The following is a 21,757-nucleotide window of genomic DNA, read 5'->3' as shown; positions in this document are numbered from 1 at the left end:
GCCAAGATGAGCAGAAGAGTCACCTGAAATTGGAAGAAATGATGCACTGCACAGGGAACCAGGTCCAGGCATATATTTTGTTAGCAAATTTAAAGTGGCAATAGAAATTTATTGACTGTTTTTCTAATTTCAGTATTACTGCCTATTAAATTTTGTTTTTGTTTTATTTTTCTTTTTCGGTTCGTGTATGTCTAAGTTATTCCTTATTGGTAGATACAGTGACTGGGAATTTGGTGATCTCCATAAATGGATTAATTTATAGAGATCTAATTCCTTGTTGAGTGAGGGGACAATAGAGAAAATAGTTTGTCAGTCTTTTGCTTTTCCACTTGTGTATTTTGAGCTCAAATCAGCTAAGAATGTCATGCCCACAAAGAAGGTGGTATCTGGACCAGAAGGTGTGTTTCAGTGTTCATTTTCCATCTGTAGCTTAAATTATAGAGTTGACACTATAAGCTATGCCTGTATCTGTAAGTCTATGTATCTGTCATTCAGAAAGGCCTTTATCTCTCATTGTGAATATAGAATGTTTTGCTGTCTCCAGATGGTACTAATAAATTAGATTGTAAAGTCTCAAATTGAAGAAACTCTGTTCAGGTTGACTTACAGAGAGAAGTAAGTGCTTATGTAAATCGAATATTCTTAAGATTTCTAGGAAATAAGGAAATCAAACTTCTAATAGTTTAAATGGCTCACCATTGTCTCCCAAATTCAGAAACTCTCTTTGAGGCTCTTTACTTTTCATGGCAATAAGTTACTTGCATAGTTTCAGTAAAAATCTGCTCTCCTTTTACTAAGATATAATTGGAAAAATCACTTATGCAACTAAGACCTTGTCTGGAATTTCATATTTCAGAATGATACTTATTAATCATGAATGACAAGTCATTTTTAAAGAACTAAGGTTGACTTTATGGAGCCAATGTTCACAAAGCCTTCAAAAAAACCTGGACTGGTACATGTTTATAGCGTTTCCATTCTTGCAGGTGGTAGGAAGGTCATGTCCAGGCCCAAGAACATTAGGATATTTGGAACTCTTCTTGACAAAAAGAAATTACCCAAATTTATAGGTCCTGTAGTTGAAATGTGGTGGGCAGAGTTTCTTGGGCTTGATTTCCTAGCCTTAAGATAATAATAGAGGATTTTAAAAGTTCAATCAGATTCCTTAGGAAAATTTCCAGCAGACCAAACTTAAGACAGATTATTCTTGCCCACCTGTGTAAATAATCAGAACAAACCTAAGGAGACCAGCCTTATTTTGGGGGGAAAAATTGTTTTTGGAGATCATTTTAATGAAAATTGTGGAAGACTGTAAGAATATTTTTGTTTAAGTTTTGGAATAAGCAAAAGAGATTACTGGACACCTTTTGAATGGAATGCTGAAGTCTTTGGGAATTATCTGGACTTAGTCTTTGAGCTATTTCACAACTCTGTAGAGATTAAGGTTCATTTGTAAAAAAAAAAAAAAAAAAGCTGATACTAATACAAATAATTCTTATCTATAGACTTGAAAATAAATTCTATCTGGTGAAGGAACACACCTCCTTCCCACAGAAAGGTCAATTTTGTATCTATTTGCTAATTTATTTTAAAATTCCTGAGCTACAAATGTGTGTCCTTTGCATTCTCCTTTAAACCAGTTGTGACATCCTATAGATCTCTCTCTCTCTCCTTCTTTTTTTTTTTTTTTTTTTTAAAGATTTACTTATTTAAGAGGAAGAGTGAGCACGAGTCAGGGGAGGAGCAGAGGGAAAGAGTCTTCAAGCAGACTCCCTGTTGAGCGTGGAGCCTGACCCAAGTCTTGATTTCAAGACACAAGAGATCATGACCTGAGCTGAAACCAAGAGTTGGACACTTAAGCAACTGAGCCACCAGGTACACCTACAGATCTCTCTTTTAATCGACGAGTTAAATAAATAAAATATTTCACATATGTTCATTTTATATTTGTATGAGACCCATGATTTTACCTGTTTTGGGAAGTCATCCCTTAATCCCATTGTCTCATTAAACTTTCATAACACTCTTACTTTCCAGTGGAATGGATTAGAGATTAGACATTGATTCATTCATTCAACTGGTATTTGTTAAGTGCCTATTATGTGGCAGGAGCTATTCTGGAGGCTGGGGATGCAGTGGTGAGCCAGAGAGAACTCATGGAGCCTGTAGGAGGGCTGAAGACATTAAATAAACTCACAATAAATGTATTAAAAATCGTGATCATCTATGAAGGAAAAGAGTTGCTTAAGGAAATGACTTTTCCAGGCAAAGATAGAGGCACTTGTAAAGGCCCACAAGAAAATGTGCTTGGCCTGGTGAGGAGCAGGGGGAAGGGCACGTGGCCAAGGGTAGAGAAAGCAGTTAGCAGAGAATGGAGGGAAGGTCCAAGTCAAGCCTGCCTTGTTTGTAGAGTTTGGAGTTGATTAAACAAGACCAGAGAGCAATTTGCCTGAGGTCACACACAGCCTAAAAGTTTGGTTTGTGTACTGTGAGACATATATTCTTAACCACTGAAAAGGAAAGGAAAGGAAAGGAAAGGAAAGGAAAGGAAAGTAAGGCAAGGCAAGGCAAAGCAAAGCTTGCTTTCTATTTTGGATGTAACAAGATAATTCGAGAAAAAGTCAGAAAGTTCATCCTGCATTTTCCAAAACAACTCTCTCTTCTGGGTGTTGTTAATCCTTCAGCTCTGGCTGAACTTGTGTGAACCTGAGATGACAGCTAAGGGCATCAAGAACGTGTTAAAAAATCTAGACACTGTGTCCACATTTCCGCAGCTTGAGCTTTCCTGATGCTTCTATTACCTTGCATGGTACCAGACATATGGTGAGTAATCAATAAATATTTGTTGACTGACTGACTGATTAATCACAAATATTATGGCAGACCCTGTGTTCTCTGGTGGATTGTTGAGGGATGAAAATGTGATTTTTTTCCTGGGTCAAGTTGCCATGGCTCTAGATTCACCTTTGTTTTGTAGCAATTTTTTTCATTATGTCTATTACCAAAGTGGACACTGATTCATTGATTCATTCACTATTTCATTAACCCTAATTTGAATCAGGAAGAGTAGAAGATGGTACTATAAAGCAAGAACTCTGCTGCAGTCATTCCATCTTCCCAAGGAGTAAATATGTAAACTAAGTAAAATCACATGTCATGAAGATCTCTGAACAATAATGGTTTATAACTAGAAAAGTAATAGTTACAGTTGTGAGCTTCACACATTAAGGGACTTATAATGTTGCTGGGTTCTCCTGAGTTCTTCTGTTCTTCCTCAAGCAGTAGGTCAGTAGACAGACCAGAGAGAACTTTTTATCTCCAAAGACCAAGAGAACCTTTGGAAACCAACTTTAGGTCCAAACTATTCCAGACAACAGATGGAAAGTAAGATGGGAATAATTAAAGACCATCTCACTTGGTTGTATTTGACATACAAAAGGGGATCTACTTAGGCATTTTTCAACACTTCAGCCAATTAAATGAAGTAGCAGAGAAAAGTAGAGAAGGTACTTAAAATACTCAGGTCTTACTCATTCATTTACTTGCTCTTTCATTTGCTTATTCATTCAACCAACATGGTTCTGGACACTAGGGATACTGAGATGAAGATGATATGACCTTTCGTTTAAAAACTAGAAATCCACTGGTTTCACGAACACTAGAATTTAGACTGAGACATGATGATTTAAATGCCATTACATTAATTCTGGCTTCATATTTTTGCATAATAGTATATTGAGATAAATTTTTTAAGTGCTACCGGAATAGCATCAGAAACTATCTGCTAAAAAAAAAAAAAACAACTATCTGCTCAGAAGCTTGAAAATTTCTAATAATATCACATATATACAATGATAATTTTAACATGTAATAACACCAACATCTCAATCAATATTAATTCAGTAGGACAATGGGTTTTAGAGGTGGAAGGGACTCTAGTTGTTGTCTAGTCCAACCTTCTGATTTAGAGAGGAGCAAAATCAGACCAGGGTGAAGACCCCGACTTGTCTGAGGTCACCTAGGAGAATTAGTGGCTGAGCCCGAATTCAAACCCAGACCCCCTATCCCACATCCCACCTCAATGCTCTTTCCCATAGACTCCACAGCACATAAAATGGTCATTGAATCACTAACCTTTCCTGGCATCTGCTTGGAGGACAGGGATGGGCGTGAAGTAGGGATTAGTGCGATGAGAGGCTGGTAGAACTGTGAGGTTCGATATGGTAGACCCTTTTATTAACTTCTGAACATTTACCTAGACAATCAAAAATCTGTTTTCAGTAGGCAGTTTTGCTTTCAAAAGGAGCACAGTTTTCTTCTTGTAAACAATAAATAAGATTATGAATAGTTTCATTAAGTTTTAATAAAGTAGCGATAGCAGCTCCAATTTTATTGCTCATGAGTACCCTGTGCTATTGTCTACTGTCAGGAGTTTGTGTAATTTAAAATAGTTAATTAAATGCAATTAACATGTTGTGATTTCTACTATGCAAAGTCACTATAGTAGTTAATAAAGGAACTATTAAGATTTTGTTCAATTTTAATGACTATGATATAAAAGTGCTAAATCTTGACAGAAGAGGTTTTGAATACAGCAAAGTTTTGTACAGGCAAATTTCCTAGGAAATCATATTAGGGTTGTGAGAGTTTAAAAAAAAAATGAGAAAACTGGGAGAATTTCAAGATAGATATATCAGGGGTCCCTGGGTGGCTCAGTTGGTTAATTGTCTGACTATTGATTTTGGCTCAGTTCATGATCTCAGGGTTGTGAGATGGAGCCCTGCTCTTAAGATTCTCTCCCTCCCTCTAAAACAAACAAATAAACAAAAGGTTAAAAAAAAGAGAAATATATCAGTCAACATTAATAGGTTAAAAATGAACTTGGAGGGATGCCTGGGTGGCTCGGTTGGTTAAGCAGCTGCCTTCGGCTCAGGTCATGATCCCAGCATCCTGGGATTGAGTCCCACATCGGGCTCCTTGCTCATCAGGGAGCCTGCTTCTCCCTCTGCCTCTGCCTGCCACTCTGTCTGCATGTACTCACTCTCTCTGACAAATAAATAAATAAAAATATTTAAAAAAAAAATGAACTTGGAGTAGACTCTGGAAAATCTCAGAGAGAGTTAAAGACTTGATATCTGAATCAGTTACAGTAGATGATTACCTTTTCTAAAGTCATTAAATGCCTTTTTATAGTTATGAAATATGAATTGTTCCTATTAAATGGTTTCTAGCTTTTAAAGACTAATATGTATTACATATAAATCACATTTAATTGTATAGCTCAAGTACACTATTTTTACCTTTATTAGAAGAGGTTATGAATTACCTGAGCCCTCTCAGCAGGGAAGAAGCAGCTGTTTGGTATTTATAGACTGATTTAAATGTTCAAATCATTTTCCAAACATTAATTAATCTGCATAACTTCTAAAGGAACTAGGTAACAATTTGCTCTTTAACTAATAAGGAACTAAGACTGAAATGTTCGTAGATTTGTTGAAGGTCACAAAGTACGCTAGAAATACTATTCGATTTTAAGATTAATCTGATTTTACATTAGTGAAATTTGCCATTGGACTCAGTTTTACCATATCTTATTGCTCCTCAAGGTAATGGGAAAAGAAAGGGAAATTCATGAAGAGTTGTGGGGGGCCAGGGGGCAGGGAGAAAATCACCTCCCCGAATAAGTATCTCTTGGCTAAAAAATGTCTGAACAAAGGATGGTGGGGCTTAAGGGAAACTGTAAACAACTACCATCCTGTGAACACCAAATGTTTGGTGAGGACAATTTAAAATGACCCTAAGTAGGTTGTGGTTGTGGTTGTTGTTTTTTTAACAGGAAGGAGTAAACAGTGCAATTTCCTGTCCTTCCAGGTGAATTGGAAGAGGAAAGGGGAGTATCATGGGCGTTGCCTTTTTTTTTTTTTTTTTAAGATTTATTTGAGATAGAGAGGGAAAAGCAGAGCACAAGCATGGGGAGGGGCAGAGGGAGAATGAGAAGCAGACTCCCCACTGAGCAGGGAGCCCCACATAGGGACTCCATCCTAGTACCCTGGGATCATGACCTGAACCAAAGGCAGATGCTTAACTGAGCCACGCAGGTTCCCCTCCACAGGCCTTGCCTTAATGACAGCGAGGAGTTCAAGGGCATGTCATGTCATTATGGAAATTCCATCTTGACAATCCACCTTGGTCTCTTTCTCATCCTCAGCAATCCTCGCCCCACCTCACCCCCCAGACCCAAGACCTCACCCCCAGACCCAAGTGGCCTCCGGGATGTCCCAGTCACCCACGGTACTGTACCGCTGGCATGGCCCGTGCATAGCTGATTTTCAGTAGCAAAAAGGGAAGGGTCTCCACTTGTCTGATTGATATCAGGGTCAGGGAGGGAAAGGTAAATCGGAGGAAGAGAGAAGGATTCCACTTAAATAAAATTGTCAAGCACCGTGAAGAGGTAAAGTACAGGTTTGGCAGTTTCGAGGCACAGAGCATCATTTATCTGGATTTTCTGAAAGTCTTTGACAAAGTGCAGCCGACAGCCTGCTCTTGACAGCCCAAGCAGCAGGATCCCACATAAACCACAATGTGAAGTGTGACACAAGGGAGAGGTTGGAAGGCAGGTGATGCTAGCATCCGGTCAGGCAGTCAGCACGCTCATAACCCTGGTTTCTTTAATTGTTTCAATTGCGTCTATCTCAACCATGTGAAGCCAGATGTGGTGTGTGCGCATGCGCGTGCGTGTGTGCGTGCGTGCGTGTGTGTGTGTGTGTGTAGGGGCATAGAGAAGAGAGTTACACCTGGGGGCTGACATCTCATCGAGATCACAGAAAGAAATGAGCCCCCTCCGCCGTCCGGCTCCCCCGGTGAGGACGACATCCTGCATGTGTGCTGGCTTGGAGGGAGAACGCATGTGCAACCTTCAGCCCTCACTGAGCACGTACTATAGAACGCTAACTTGAGTGCAATGGGCATTAAGTTTCAGGAGGGATGGGCACGCTCAGGGCAATGGGAGTGCCGAAGAGGGAGTTACTGACCCTGCATGCTGGCAGTGAAGAAGGCTTCAAGGTGACTCCCCCCGAGCTCTATGTTAGAATCTGTCAGGGAGCTTTTTAAAAATACTGCTGTCTGGGCCCCAACTCTGGGCCAATAAATCCGCATAGCTGGGCTGGGGCCGGGGCCTCACGCTCCCCGGGTGATTCTGATGTGCAGCCAAGGTTGGGATGGACTGCAGTAACTGAAAATTGTGTCTTAAAAGAAGCACTGAATTTCAGATCACGCGGAGAAGAGGATGCAATTAGAGAGAGAATGGTGGCGACAAAGCAGGACACAACACAGATGCGTGAAGATTTCAGGGAAGGTGAGGATCTCAGATGGCTGGAGTATGGTGTGTATGCCAGGAGTGCAGGGTGGGAGACAAAACTGGGGGAATGGTAGGTTGGCGCAAATGGAAGAAACCGGCTTTATGAAAGTGCCGATTGCCTAACAGAAGTTGAGTATCATCTGCTTCTGGCTTCTCCTTTATGTCATGCTTTATATTTGGGGGCTGGAACCAGGCTCTGTAGCTTGTATAACATGATATGGACTACCATAGAAAGAGAACAATGTTCTTTGTAGCTGGTGTGTCATGGCTCTTTCCAAAACTCTGTCGCTTTATGCCTAAACCTTCCATAACAGCTTAATTGTTTTTCAAAGTTAAAAAATATATATAGAAAAGCTTAAAAAAGAAAACAGCAATCATATTCCTGCCAGCCAGAATTAATCATTGTTAATATCTTGGTATATTTGCTTCTAGTGTTTTCAAATAGAAAAACCATTCTATTTTATGATTCTGGTAAAAAATGATATATGTTCATTATAAAGATTCCAATTAATGCAGAAAAACACAAAGATGAAAGTTTAAGAAACCATGCCAAACATCATTAGGTGATCCATTATCCTGACATCTTTGGAATGATTAATATATCATTTTATAAAAATAGGATTTATATTACATTATTAAACTTAATTTTTGACATGAATTTAATAGGAGGGGGAAAGGCTGAATTAAACTCAACAAATTATTAAATGTCAAGTCAATATTTTTTACCACAAGATTCCTAGGAGTTTAAAAAGATTCCTCTGCAAGGGTTGGCAATTTTTTTTTAAAGGGCCAGACAGTAAATGTTTTAGGCTGTTCTGGTCCGTTGTTATAGCTGGAAAATAGCTTAGACAATATGTAAACAAATGGTGGCTCTATGTTCTAGTGAAACTTTATGTACAAAAACAGGTGGTCTGCCCTCAGGCAGTCGTTTGTGGACTCCTACCCTGCAGTTAAATAAAGGTGGTTATGAAAAACATTTAGGTTTTTTTTAAAATTGCGTTTTAAATTTGAATAATATACCCCATCTTCAAAAGATGAGAACATTAGAACTCTCTTGCTACCCATATCCCCCTTCCTCACCTCCCAATTTTTTATTATACTATTATTATTATATTGTCCAGATTTATAATATCCACATTCTGTTTTGAAACCATAATCGCTAGGATTGTTTAGTTTCACCCTACGTGTAAATGGATCCCCTGTCATGGCTCCTCTATGCTTAAGTTCCTCATTTTGATTGACTTTTTTTCCTTTTTATTTATTTTTAAAATTTTATTTATAATCAATTAACATATAGTGTATTATTAGTTTCAGGGGTGGAATTTAGTGACTCATCAGTTGCATAGAACACCGAGTGCTCATTACATCAAGTGCCCTCCTTAATGTCTGTCACCTAGTTATCTCATCCCTCCACCGACCTTCCCTCCAGCAACCCTCAGTTTGTTTCCTACAGTTAAGAGTCTTTTACAGTTCATCTATTTATTTATTTTTGAGAGAGAGAGAGAGAGAGACAGTGATAAGAATGGGGGAGGGGCAGAGGGAGAGGAGAGAGGATCTTGAGCAGACTCCACGCTGAGCATGGAGCCCGATGCAGGGCTCAATCTCATGACCCTGAGATCATGACTGAGCCGAAATCAAGAGTCAGTTCAACTGATTGGGCCACACAGGCTCCTCTATTTTAATTGATTTCTTAGTTGCCTGCCTTTGGTTAAAAAGCAGTCCTTTCCAACAAGTATTCATGAATATTTATACTTGAATGATACCTGGGGTCATCCTTTCTTTTCTCAAAATTTTGCAGACACTGACCCATTGTCTTCTACAATGACTATTGTGAAATCTGATGCAGCCTGATTCCTCACCCCTTGTCGGTGATTTTTCTTTCTGCCTGGATGTCTGAAACATTCCTCATTTTTGAAGTCCAAGTGTTTAACTAGAAAATGGCTTGATGTAATTCTCTAAATCAAAATTTCCTGGGATTCAGTGCTTTCTTTCCACTTGTAGATCTCATTCTTTCTTCACTTCTGGAAAATTTTCTTCCATGATATTGTTGGATACATCTTCTCTTTCATTTGCTGGGTTCTCCATTTTAGAGATACCAAGTGTCATTAAGTGTTGGCTCATCTTTATCTTTCATATTGTAGTACCTAACTGTTCATTCTCTCCTGTTTCATTTTAGAATACAGTGCTTTTAGCTGAGCATATGGCTGTCCAGTCCAGACTATGTTTCCCATTGTCTCTGGTGGCTAAATGTGGACATGTGACCAAATTCAGACCAGTAAGACATAAGCAACAGTGATAAGCATAACCTCTGGTCCATCTCCTTAGAATGCTTGCCCTGGACTATCTTTTTCCTTTCTGTGGGCTGAAACATGGGTGTAGAGAGGAGTCAGCTTCAACCACTGGAACGAGAAGGTCTGTAACCACAGGAATGAGATGAGACAGCATCCAGACAGAAGGAACCCTCCCTCAGTTATGCTAGAGACTTCTTACCTGTGGACTGTTTTGTGAGTGAGAAATAAACTGATCTATTTATGGCATTATATTTTCGGATTTCTTTGTTACAGCAGCTTAGCCTATAACAAACTACTATGCATTATCTGTTAGCTTCTAATTTCCTTTGTCTTTTTCCTTTGCATTTGCTGTGTTTACAGTCTTTTCTCCGTGCCCATATTTCAGTGTTCAGCAGTGTCTGCTCTATTCTTCCTATTTATAGTTTATTTATTAGTTCCATAAAGTATTTTGGTATTCAATTTGTTTCCTTGTGTCTGCAGCCTCCCTTTTTTTAAATCTCATTCTGCTATTTTATCATCTCCTGGCTGAGCTCTAGTTTTACTTAATTTATGTTCCTATCAAGCTGTGCTATAATGTGAAGAAATTGTGAGGAAAATTCCTTCTGTTCCTTGAGTTAGATTTTTTTTTCTGGGTTAGGCTTTGTCTTTTGCAGCCCATGGTAGTCCCTCTCTCCCCTCCCACACTTTTGTTAGCTCTGGATGAAATACTGGCCTTTATATAATAAATCAGTATAGTGGCCATACCATTTCTTTCCCCCTTGTACGTTCTTGGGCAGCTTTGCCCCAACTATCTGCTTGCTCTGATGTAGCATCTCCGTCCCTGTTGTCTGCTACCTGTGTGTTTCCTTTCCCAGCAATGTGCGAGAACTGGGTATTCTGAGTGTTCTCAGCCTTTCTGTTATCTGAGGGCTTGGGTCGGGGAAGACTCTGTTTTAGGATACATGCAGTCTTTGTTAAAATATGTAGGCTGTTCTCCCTCTCCTAAGATTTTGATGAACATCCTATACCAGAATTTTCTCTACTTAGTCCTCCCTCCCTCCCTCTAGCCCCAAGGGTTTTGGGTCATTTCAACAGAATCCTGAAAATGTCACTTTTCTCTGGAAGAATTAGACATATTATTTGCTTTCCAATTTAACTTCTTTCTTCCAAGTCCCCTTGTCAAAAGAGAAAAAAGATAAGGATGCCTGTTTGATTGTCTTCTCTCCAGATTTTATAGCATTTCTGAGAATCTCAATATTTTGATAATTTACCAGCAATATTTCTGAGGGGCAGGGAGGGGTGAGGTTTGGAAGTATGTCACACCCTTCTGTGCTCCAGAATCTTCTGCTTGGTGAATTTAAAACTGCATGGCCAGATTCTACAACCTTGCACATCCAATCCTGCCCCAGTCCTCCTCCCCATATGATGGATGGCATACTAATGATCAGGAAGGGAAAATAGCTAGGACACACATCTGATCTGCCTAATAGAGGCAGAACTAAAAGGGCATATCACTGCTTCATGGCGCAGTGCTTTTTACTACATTTTCTTGCTTCCTGAGTTTTTGAACCTTTCAAGCCAGACACAGCTCAGGTCACCAGCCCTACTCCTGTCCTCATGGTAAAACCATATCACTCTGTCCCCTTTCTCAGCATCATTTCATATAGATAGGAACTTCACTTTCTCTCAGACTAAGGATTACCAGCATTCTTGGAGCTAGAAGAAAAACTCCCTTGGGAGGCATCTGTGGCACAAGAGCAAAGGTCATGGGCTTGGAGCACTGGACTTCAATCCTAGCTCTGTCATTTAATTAGCAATGTGTTGGGGAAAGTCATTTAATTTCTCTGAGTCTCAGTTGTATCTTCTGTAAAATATGGATATTCTTAGCTGCAGGGCAGCTGAATTTTATGTAAAGAATTTGTTCCTAGAGGCATTTCATAATTCTGAACTCAGAGAATTGAGACAGTCTGACAAGGAATGGCAGCTATGACAGAAACTTCTGCATGGCTTCCAATGTGCTACACAGTCAGAATCTACATTTCCCAGCCTCCCTTTGTAGCTTGATATGTCTTAGAGACAGGATTCTGGCCAGTAGTATAGCAATCATAGTGACTTTACTGGTTGGAATACAGACATGATGGTGGGAGCCTGGCAGCCCTCTTAGCCATCTTAGATCACAGATAGAAAATGTGGGGGTGCCTGACATTGCATAACAGCCATATCAGTCATAAACTATGTGACATGAGAGAAATCACTGCTGTGTTTAATCTACTGTTATTTATTACATTTGTGGAATTTATATCCTAATAGTACAGGGCATTTTTATGTACTCAGATGGTTTCTCTGTGGAAACTCCAGCATAAATATATCTTAAGCTCACTCAGACTGCACCAGCTTTGAAAAAAGTGAAATTTATTTTATTTTTTTAAAGTTAGGGGGATTTGAATTATCTCAAACTCTGTGTATGCAGCAATAAGTTATTATTATTATCTTATGTCATGGTATTTCAAATTTATATAATCCAATTTTGCATAAAACTCAGCATCACTGATCTTTTGTGAGGCCATTGTGAGGAATTACTGAATTAATATATAGAGATGCACAATATAAACTTTTTTCATATCAGAAATTGGGGCTTTTTTTACATAAACATTTTATCAAAGTATAACATTCATTTTTGAAAAGGCACAAATCATAAGGTCATCAGTTGATACACTTTCACAAAGCAGACACTGGGAAACCAGCATCCAGAACAATAAGTAGAACATTGCAAGCATCCCCAAGGCCTCTCTCATGCTTCCTGTCAGTCATTCTGATAGCCCAACAGTAACCACTATTCTGAATTCACACCCAGCTATTATTTTTCTGTTCTAAAATTTACATAAAGGGATTATTACAGAATGTATCCTTTTGTATCTGGCTTCTTACCTTTAGCATTGGTGTGAGAGTCACTCATATTGTGTGTGGCAGTATGTTTAGGCCATGAAATTCTAAGTATTGATTTTGAGTTATAAATTATACTTACAGCTGTACCCAATAAGACTTGAGTCTCCAGCCTCCCACTTTTCTGCAATGCTTCTAATGTTCCTTCTAGAATGTTCCTGCTTAGTTCCAGCTACTAAATTCCTGTCACCTTTTAACAACTAGCTTAAAGGTAACCTCCTTTAGGAAATCACTTCTGATTTCTTCCTCCTCCCAGTTCCTATAGCTTTTTTGTACTTCTCTTATTATATTTACAACATATATTATAATTATTTGTATAGTATCCTCAAGGCATTTCATAATTCAGAGTTCATCTGTCTTGTCTTATCTCATTTAAGGAAGGAATAGAGCAAAAGAACATTTAAAAATATATATATAACCACTTTGGGGCACCTGGGTGGCTCAGTGGGTTAAGCCTCTGCCTTCAGCTCAGGTCATGATCCCAGGGTCCTGGGATCAAGCCCTGCATCGGGCTCTCTGCTCAGGAGGGAGCCTGCTTCCCCCTTTCTCTCTGCCTGCCTCTCTGCCTACTTGTGACCTCTGTCTGTCAAATAAATAAACAAAAACTTAAAAAAAAAAAAATATATATATATATATATATATATATATATAATCACTTATATTGGGAAGGAGCAATTAACAAAGATATATAAATAGCAAATGTTTTTCTTTTTGTTAAAGGTAATACAACGCCAAGCAAGACTCAATAATGACCTACTTATGCTTTTGGTAATGGTGGAGTAGCTTATAACTGACTAACCCTCCTGAAGATAAGACAGAAGCTAGAAGAAAGTTGATCTTGCAGAAAGGGAACTACAACAGCTGAGGTTTGTGTGTGTGTGACTTCTGGCCTGGAAGTACTTCTCAGTCTATGAGATGCAGAAGGAAGTCACAGTCTTACTGGCTAGAAAAGTCAGAGAATGGACTATAGGCTCTAAAAAGGCTGAAAATGAGGGGGAAATCCCAGAAAAAAATGGAAGTTGCAAGGCAGAGACCCAAAATTTACAAATAAATGCCATACAAATCCTTGGCAGACCCCTAAGCTACACCTAAATGGAAGAGATTCTAAGGAGTCCAGCAAAGATGCACCAGTTAACAATTTGAAAAAAAAACTGAGCAGAGATTTCAGCTGCTACTCACCAAGGAGAGAGTTTGTGGAATTTGAGTCTAACAAATTAATTGCCTATTTGAACAGTCATCAACACATTAGAGAGCAAGGTGCAGAATTCAGAGTCTCCATAACACATCATTTATAATGTTCATAACAATAAAAAATTCACTCTATCTACAAAGAAATGGCAAAATGTTTACACAGGAGAAACAGTTGTCAATTGTAACAGATCTTAGAGATGATGTTTTACGGAAAAGATGGTGGTGATGGTCTCACAGGTATATATGTAATCTTCAAATTCACCAAGTTGTATACATTAAATATGCACAGCTTTTTGTATGTCAATCATACTTTAATAAAGTAGTTTAAAAAATAACAGGATGTCAAGAAGATTCAGAGGGCAGAATTAGCAGATAAAGACTTTAAAGCTGTTATTATACATACTTTAAGGACATTAAAGGAAATATTATCATAAGGAATTAACAGATGGAAATTCTTGGTAGAGAAATGAAAACAATAGAAAAAGAACCAAATGGAAATTCTAGAACTGAAGAGTGGAATATGCGAAATGAAAATTTGTCACATTGGCTTGACAGCAGATTGGAATGGGAAGAAGGAAAGAGGGTGAACTTGAAGAAAAATCAACAGATATTATCTAATCTGAAGAATAGAAAGAAAAAAAATTTTAAAGAATAGATCTTGGGCAGTTGGTTAAGCAGCTGCCTTTGGCTCCAGTCACGATCCTGGAGTCCTGGGATTGAGTCCTACATCCAGCTCCCTGCTTAGCAGGGAGTCTGCTTCTCCCTCTGACCTCTCCCTTCTCATGCGCTCTCTCTCTCTCTCTCATTCTCTCTCTCTCTCAAATAAATAAATAAGATCTTAAGAAAAAAAAAATAGATCTTCAGTAACCCATGGGACAATATCATGTTATAAAATTTGTATGTGATTGAAGTCCCAGAAAGAGAGGAGAGAGAGAAATGTGGAGGAAAATATTTAACAAAATAATGGCCAAATGTCTCCAAGTTTTCTGGAAAACATAAATTTACAGATGATCTCAGAAGCTCAATGAACCTCAAGGAGGATAAACACATGGACTCAACATAACCAACCCCCTGGAAGCTAAAGACAAAGAGAAAAACTTGAAAGCGGTCAGGGAAAAAAAAAAAAAGAAAGATCCATTCAATAGAGAGAATCAATGATCCAAATGATGACTGACTTATTAGAAACAATGGAACTTTAAAGCATTGAATTTTTTTAAAAAGCCCTGACAACCCACAATTCTATGTAAAAGCAATATAAAGACTTTGCGGGGGAGGGCAAAAGAAAACAATGAGTCACCAGTAGACATGTGTTGCTTTTCCTTAAGCAGGCAAGAAATGCTTAAAGGAAGTTTTTTAGGAGGACAGAAAATGACACAAGATGGAAACTTAGATGTCTGTTGTAAATATAAAATACTATGTATTTTTCTTCTCTTAATTTCTCTGAAAGACAACTGGCTATTTAAGGCAAAAATTTATAACAGTTTACAATACATTTAAATCACGTGACATTACCACAAAAGATTGGGACAATAGCACAAATGGAATTCTATAGTTGCAAGTTCCTTTTCTTTTTTCCCTGAGATTTAATTTATTTATTTGACAGGGAGAAAGAGAGGGAGGGCATAAGCAGTGGGGTGAGGGGCAGAGGGAGAAGCAGACTCCCATGCTGAGCAGGGAGTCTGATGCGGGCCTAAATCCTGGGACTCCAGAATCATGACGGGAGCTGAAGGCAGACATTTAACCAACTGATCCACCCAGATGCCCCTAGTTGCAAGTTCCTTACGTTGTACTTGAACTGGTACAATATTAACTCTGAGGAAACTTAATAAGTTGAGGGTGCATATTGTAAATCCTAGAGCAACCACTAAAAATAGCACAAAGAGGTGTAGTTCAAAAGTTAATATAACAGACTATTAAAAAAAATTTTTAATCATATAACCCTAAGTTAGGCAGACAACAAAAGAACAAAAAAGAGATGGTAGAAATAGAAAACAAGTAGAAAAATAATTGTTCTACATCAAAGCATGTCAATAATTATATTAAATGAAAATGGACTAAACACTCTAATTAAAAAGCAGAGATTATCATACTGGATTTTAACCACAGGATAAAACTATATGCTATCAATAAGAGGTGAATTTTAATTTAATTTAATTTAATTTAATTTTAGCGAGACAGAGCATACATGCGCAGTGGGAAGGGACAGAGGGAGAGGGTGAGAGAGACTCTTAAGCAGACTCCATGCCCAGAGCAGAGCCCAACATGGGGCTCAATCTCATGACCTTGAGATCATGACCTGAGCCAAAATCAAGAGCTGGATGCTTAACCAATTGAGCCACCCAGGTACCCCAAGGTGAATTTGAATTTAAGTGATAACCACAAAAGGTTGATATACCACATAAACAGAAAGCCAAAGGAAGAAGAAGTGGCTGTATTAATATCAGACAAAGTAGGAAAATATGTAGTATTGTCCTAACATTTTTCCAGTGAAAATAGTTAAAATGCGGCACTTAAGCAAAACTTCCCAAAGTGCCTTTCTCTGAGTATAGTTCTATGAGCTATTCTGTGAAAAAGGGTCAGGAGAGGTTTGGGCAACACTGCTCACTGCACAGACACCCTCCTCCGGAAGACTCATGGTGCACTCCAGCCAGGTCGTGACTCCAGGTGGCTTAATGGTGTAAAGGTCAGCCTGACTTGCTTCAACCTTACGTTTCCTGTTTTTATGCGGCCACAAAACTCTCCTTTCATGGAACACCTATTCACGTTCCAAGGAACCAGTATTCTTTGGAATACATTTTGGAAAAAAACTGACCAGAGGGTTAGTATATAGCTAACAACTGTAATCACTGTGCTTCATTACTGTGAGACCATTCTACAAAGTGAAAAGATAAGGGATAACTTGGTTTTACATAAAACGTTTCTTCGAAGGAGCTTGAAACACACTGGATTCAGGGCTTTTTCGATGGATTCAAATAGAAGTCTAATTACTTCTTATTGCTATTTTTCCTCTGTAAATTTAATAGCATTGCTCTGTGGCATTCCAGTAGAAATTTAAACCTTCTGGAAAAGCGATTACAAGAGAATAAAGCACTGGGATTTCATCTACACGTCTGTTACATCTCATACAAGAAAAAAGAATGACTTGAGTTGCTCACCCTTGTGACTTTTGCATATCGGTGAATATTATACCACACCACCACTCAAACATTGTCACAAGATATGAAAAGACCGCAACCAGAGACCTCTGGGTTCTCTGCCGTTCTTCTTCTGTAAACTTAGGGCTGTGTATTTCAAACTGATACTTAGATTGAATCAGTGGTCTCAGCCTTCACTGGGGGCCCATGAGAGGAAGTGAATTTAAGTGGTGGCCCTTTCAGTGAAAACCAAAGAAAGACTTTGTGGATGGGTTTATCACGTCTTATAATTATTTTTGCACTGGCGATTCATCGCCTTAGTCTAGAATACTGTGCCAGTCTCCAGGCGTTGTTGTTTAAATACCGGCAAGGGTCACAAGTGAGAGGGAGTTTGGTCCTCATTTACCTCATACCGGCAGCTGGGTTGGCACGCAGCTGCAGAACTCCTGGGGGCTCTCTTTATTTAATTTGGCATCCCTTCCTGAGCAGTATTGAGACTTTCACTTCAATGACTCCGCAGGGCTTTGCCATAATTTCTATGCTGTATCAGTAAACTCTGCCGGAGAGACGGCCAGGCAAACCTGAGAGCACGCTAGGAGCACGTCCGATTCAAGTATTTTGGCTTAAGTCAAGGATGGCATTTACCCCATATACAAATCCAGCCCGTTTAAAAAATTCATTATTCATTAGTAGAGAAACTGATTTGTAGGGAATAGTATTTCGTCATCTTGGTAGTCTGTGTGTGTGTGTGTGTGTGTGTGTGTGTGTGTGTGTGTAAGACCCTGTCCTTTTCATCATTTCTTTTGGGATAATTTTCCTAGACTCTGAAACAGACTGTCAAAAGTAAATATAGACCCAAATTCTGAGTAAGCCACGTATTTTTTTAATATTTTATTTATTTATTTGACAGACAGAGATCACAGGTAGGCAGAGAGGCAGGCAGAGAGAGAGGAAGGGAAGTAGGCTCCCTGCTGAGCAGAGAGCCCCATGCAGGTCTCGATCCCAGGACCCTGGGACCATGACCTGAGCCGAAGGCAGAGGCTTTAACCCACTGAGCCATCCAGGCGCCCCATGAGTAAGCCACATATTAATTAAAAAGCTTGGTCATTAATCTTAGCCTCTATGCTCTGGGTTTCTTTTTTTTTTTTTTTTTTTAAGATTTTATTTATTTATTTGACAGAGCTCACAAGTAGGCAGAGAGGCAGGCAGAGAGAGAGAAGGAAGCAGGCTCCCCAGGGAGCAGAGAGCCCGATGTGGGGCTTGATCCCAGGACCCCGGGATCGTGACCCGAGCCGAAGGCAGAGGCTTAACCCACTGAGCCACCCAGGCGCCCCCGCCCTGGGTTTTTTATCTGTAAGATGGAAGTGATGATCTCTCTGACACACTATAAGTATTAAAAGTGGTAACCCGTAAAAGTCACTAGGACAAGGTTAGGTGTACAATAAGCACTCAATAGATGCTTTTCGAAATGCATAACTGCAAAGAGAAAACATCAGAACCTTCTATGAATTTTGTTTCCACAATCAGAAGAGAAAACAGTTTCACCTGATCTGCTTTTCTGTTTTTTACATCTTGGTGGTGGTCAGAAGAGGGAAAGGAAGGGAACCAAAGGAAACTGATTTTGCTCAGAATCAGAATGGTAGGTTGTCAGAACTGGGAGAAATCTTAGGGACGGGTGTGATCCAATGCCCTAAATTTACCAATGAACAAACCAAGGTCCAAAGAATATAAGTGATTTGCCCCCAGATCACATAGAAGTCAGTGACTGATCCAGGACTGGGGCCCAATAAAAACATGGATTTTTCTTGTAAGGCGCACTGCTAATATTGTGTGAAGCTACGGTGTTAAAAAATCTTCCTTTGGCTAACTTGAAAGCTAGTTCTCCTTTTACAGCTTTCTTCTTATTATTTTTTCTAACATTTCACTTTAATCTATCAGTAGTTTTCTTTGGTTTAGGATGTGAAGTTAGGATTTGACTGAATGCTCTCTTCTCAAATCTTATTCCAGGGACTTGGCACCTGACTTGGCACTGACTTGGCAGTGACTTTCCCCCTGACCTACAGTGTCACCTTCCTTACATTCAAAATTATTTTTTACACTAAAGTCAATAGCCGTGCTCATTCTTTTTTAAACCCATTGATCTGTCAATTTTTCTATCCATAGGATACTATTATAATTATGTTAACGTTATCATATGTTTTAGCAAGTTGTCTGGAAAATTTACCTTCATTAATCTTCTTTAGAAAAAAAAAACCCTGAAGCTTTTGCCCATTTATTTTTCGAGATGATGAACACTGGCAAGTTGAAGAGAATTAATATTCCATATAGACCAAATAAAACCCATAAGAATCTTGATTGAAATTACATTAGATATAAATATTAATTTGGAAACAGCTGGCATTCTTATTATAATCATTTATCCTTTTCGGGAATATGATACATCTTTTTATTTATTCAACTGTTCTTTGATGTGGCTCAGTAAATTCAAGGCCTAGTGTGTCAAGCTTTAAAAGCATGCAATGATGTAGGGAAGGGGAAATAAATTCTCCCTGAAGAGATCTAGGGAGATATTTTTTATGGCCAAAAAAGAGGAGTGCTCTACAAATGTAGCCAAATGAGGTACATGGTATTTCATTATTTAAATTAACTTGACACAGCCTAACTCAATGATACAGGTCTTTACCAGATTGTTATTCAAAGTCATTAACCACATTTGCAACAAGCAACAATACGTTTATGTTGGGTTCTTATGAGACATGGCACCATGTTTGCTGTTGGTGATACGTTCCCTGTCCTCAAAGGATTTTACAGTTTAATTGAAGTAAGTTTCCATCTTTAAAAGTACCAGCTATAGAGAGTAGGGTTTTTTTTTTTTAACATTTTATTTATTTGAGAGAGACAGTACGATTGAGGTGGGGGCGGGGAGGGACAAAAGGAGAGGTAGAAGCAGACTCCCTGACGAATGGGGAGCCTGACTCCAGGCGCTATCCCAGGACCCCAGGATCATGACCTGAGCCAAAGGCAGACGCTCGACCAACTGAGCCACCCAGGCACCCCGAGAGTAGATCTTAAATGTTCTCACAACACATACAGAGAAGAGGTAATTATGTGAGGTGATGGATGATACCATTTCAGAGTAAAGTATATACGTTTATCAAACCATCAAACTGGACCCCTTAAACTTACACAGTATTATTTGTCAATTTTATCTTAATAAGCCTGGGCCTGGGCAGGAGAGTACCAGCTCCCCTTCTTGTCCTAATCCCTGAGGTAATATAGCCTCTTACTAAGTAGTCTGATCTTTTACTTCTATTCCCAGACTAAGGCAGAGAAATTTCTCCAGCAAATTCCTTTGTCATCAAGGGAGCAGTTTTGGGCTGAGTCCCAGATCTACTCCTCAGGTGTAGGTCAAACTCATCATCTTCAATGCTACCTGGGGGTACCGTAGACAGACTGGCTGAGTTTGAATTATGACTCTTGGACTTACAGCTGTGTGACTTTGGGCAAGTTATTCAGCCACTTTGCCTCTGTTTCCCCAAATATAAAATGGAAGTGGTAATCATATTTAACTCATAGGGTTACTGTGAAGATTACGCGAGCTAAACTGTGTATATTGTACTTCCATCATGCCCAGCATGGAGAAGCACTCAGAAATGCTGGGTATTACTTAAAAGGCAGTGTCCTGGGCAGGTAATACATTTCAGCTTAAGATGCAGCCCAGAGCTAAAGCACAGCGAGGTGTCCTGAAAGTGTTCAAGATTAGAAATTGGGAACTTGTGGGGGAATGATCTTCCCTTCTATGGAGGTTTAGGTCCTACACTTGAAGCTGTGGGTAAATGGAATAAACCCACAACTGTGGGAAAATGGCAGCATCTTCCCTTGGGATTTCAATGTTTTAGATGAGATGATAATTCCACAATGAGAGGGTTGCAGTTTTAAAAATTCTTGGCAGAAAGAATCCTTTCCCCCCCTAAATTGTGTGTGTCGGGGGGAGATATTAAATGAATCCAATATTAAGTATCTAATCTTTAAGTGGGTCAAGAAGAGGAGGTTGGGATAATGTTTTCTCGACAGTCAGCTACCTCTCTTGCATCAATGCCTGTTTTCACTTTACAGTGTCTCCTGATAACGTTCTACAAGGATCAGCCCCTTTTGAGGGGGTTAGAAATGGAAAACAGTATTTTGAAACTCAGAAGAGAATTTTCTTTAGAACACATTGAACAAAGTGGTTAGGTCACATGAGATATTAGTACAACTGAACCTAACCACTGGCCACATCTGGGCCTCTCTCACCAGCCTGGCATGTGGAAAAGAGAATTCCTTTGCTCTAAGTGGCCTCAGTGGCTTGACAAAGTGTCCAGCACTAAGTACCACACCTGGGCTCTCCCTGGGAGACAGGGAAGCAGGGTATGTCACCCAGAAATCCCCAAGGATCCCTTGCATTATTGGTTCCTTCCCACCTCTCTTGTCTTTCTCTTTCTCCTCCTGATGCCTCCTCCTTATGCCTCTGATTTCTTCCAGCCGGGGTCCCTCTCCTGCTCTGGGTATTTACAGTGATTCAGATAGGAAGAAAGAGTAGTGGCAATGAGATGTGTCCCCCCACTCCTATCCCCAACTCCGAGCCTTAGGCTAACAAGATGAGTCACAATTGGTGTGGTAAGCTCTGTGCCTAAATTGCTTTGAAAGACTCAGGCCCCCGATAGGAAGGTCATGTAACTAGTGTTACCAAATTGGGGGCCAACTGGAGGTAGAATTCCCTTTTATAATAGGAAATTAGTAGAAAGGAAGGCAGTGGTTAAGAACATAGGCTGCAATACTGGATAGACCTGGATTTGAATCTGGGTGGTCCCACTCACTAATCG

The 21,757-nt window shown here is 39.4% G+C and overlaps 1 protein-coding gene across 1 annotated transcript in view; it reads right to left on the bottom strand.

Annotated features, from left to right (window-relative positions):
• The window catches only part of LOC111153125 (IQ motif containing H), a 184,957-nt gene that overhangs the window by 122,504 nt on the left and 40,696 nt on the right, over positions 1 to 21,757 (bottom strand). Inside the window, exon 5 of the mRNA XM_022511922.1 lies at positions 4,135 to 4,255. Within this exon, the coding sequence (XP_022367630.1) occupies positions 4,135 to 4,255 (121 nt within the window). The remainder of the gene's footprint in view (positions 1 to 4,134; positions 4,256 to 21,757) is intronic.

Source organism: Enhydra lutris, unplaced genomic scaffold (genome assembly GCF_002288905.1).
Source record: "Enhydra lutris kenyoni isolate GAN:26980312 unplaced genomic scaffold, ASM228890v2 scaffoldscaffold31, whole genome shotgun sequence".
Classification (NCBI taxonomy): domain Eukaryota; kingdom Metazoa; phylum Chordata; class Mammalia; order Carnivora; family Mustelidae; genus Enhydra; species Enhydra lutris.
The sequence above is the reverse complement of the archived record's forward strand: the minus strand, read 5'-3'. Positions and strand labels throughout refer to the sequence as shown.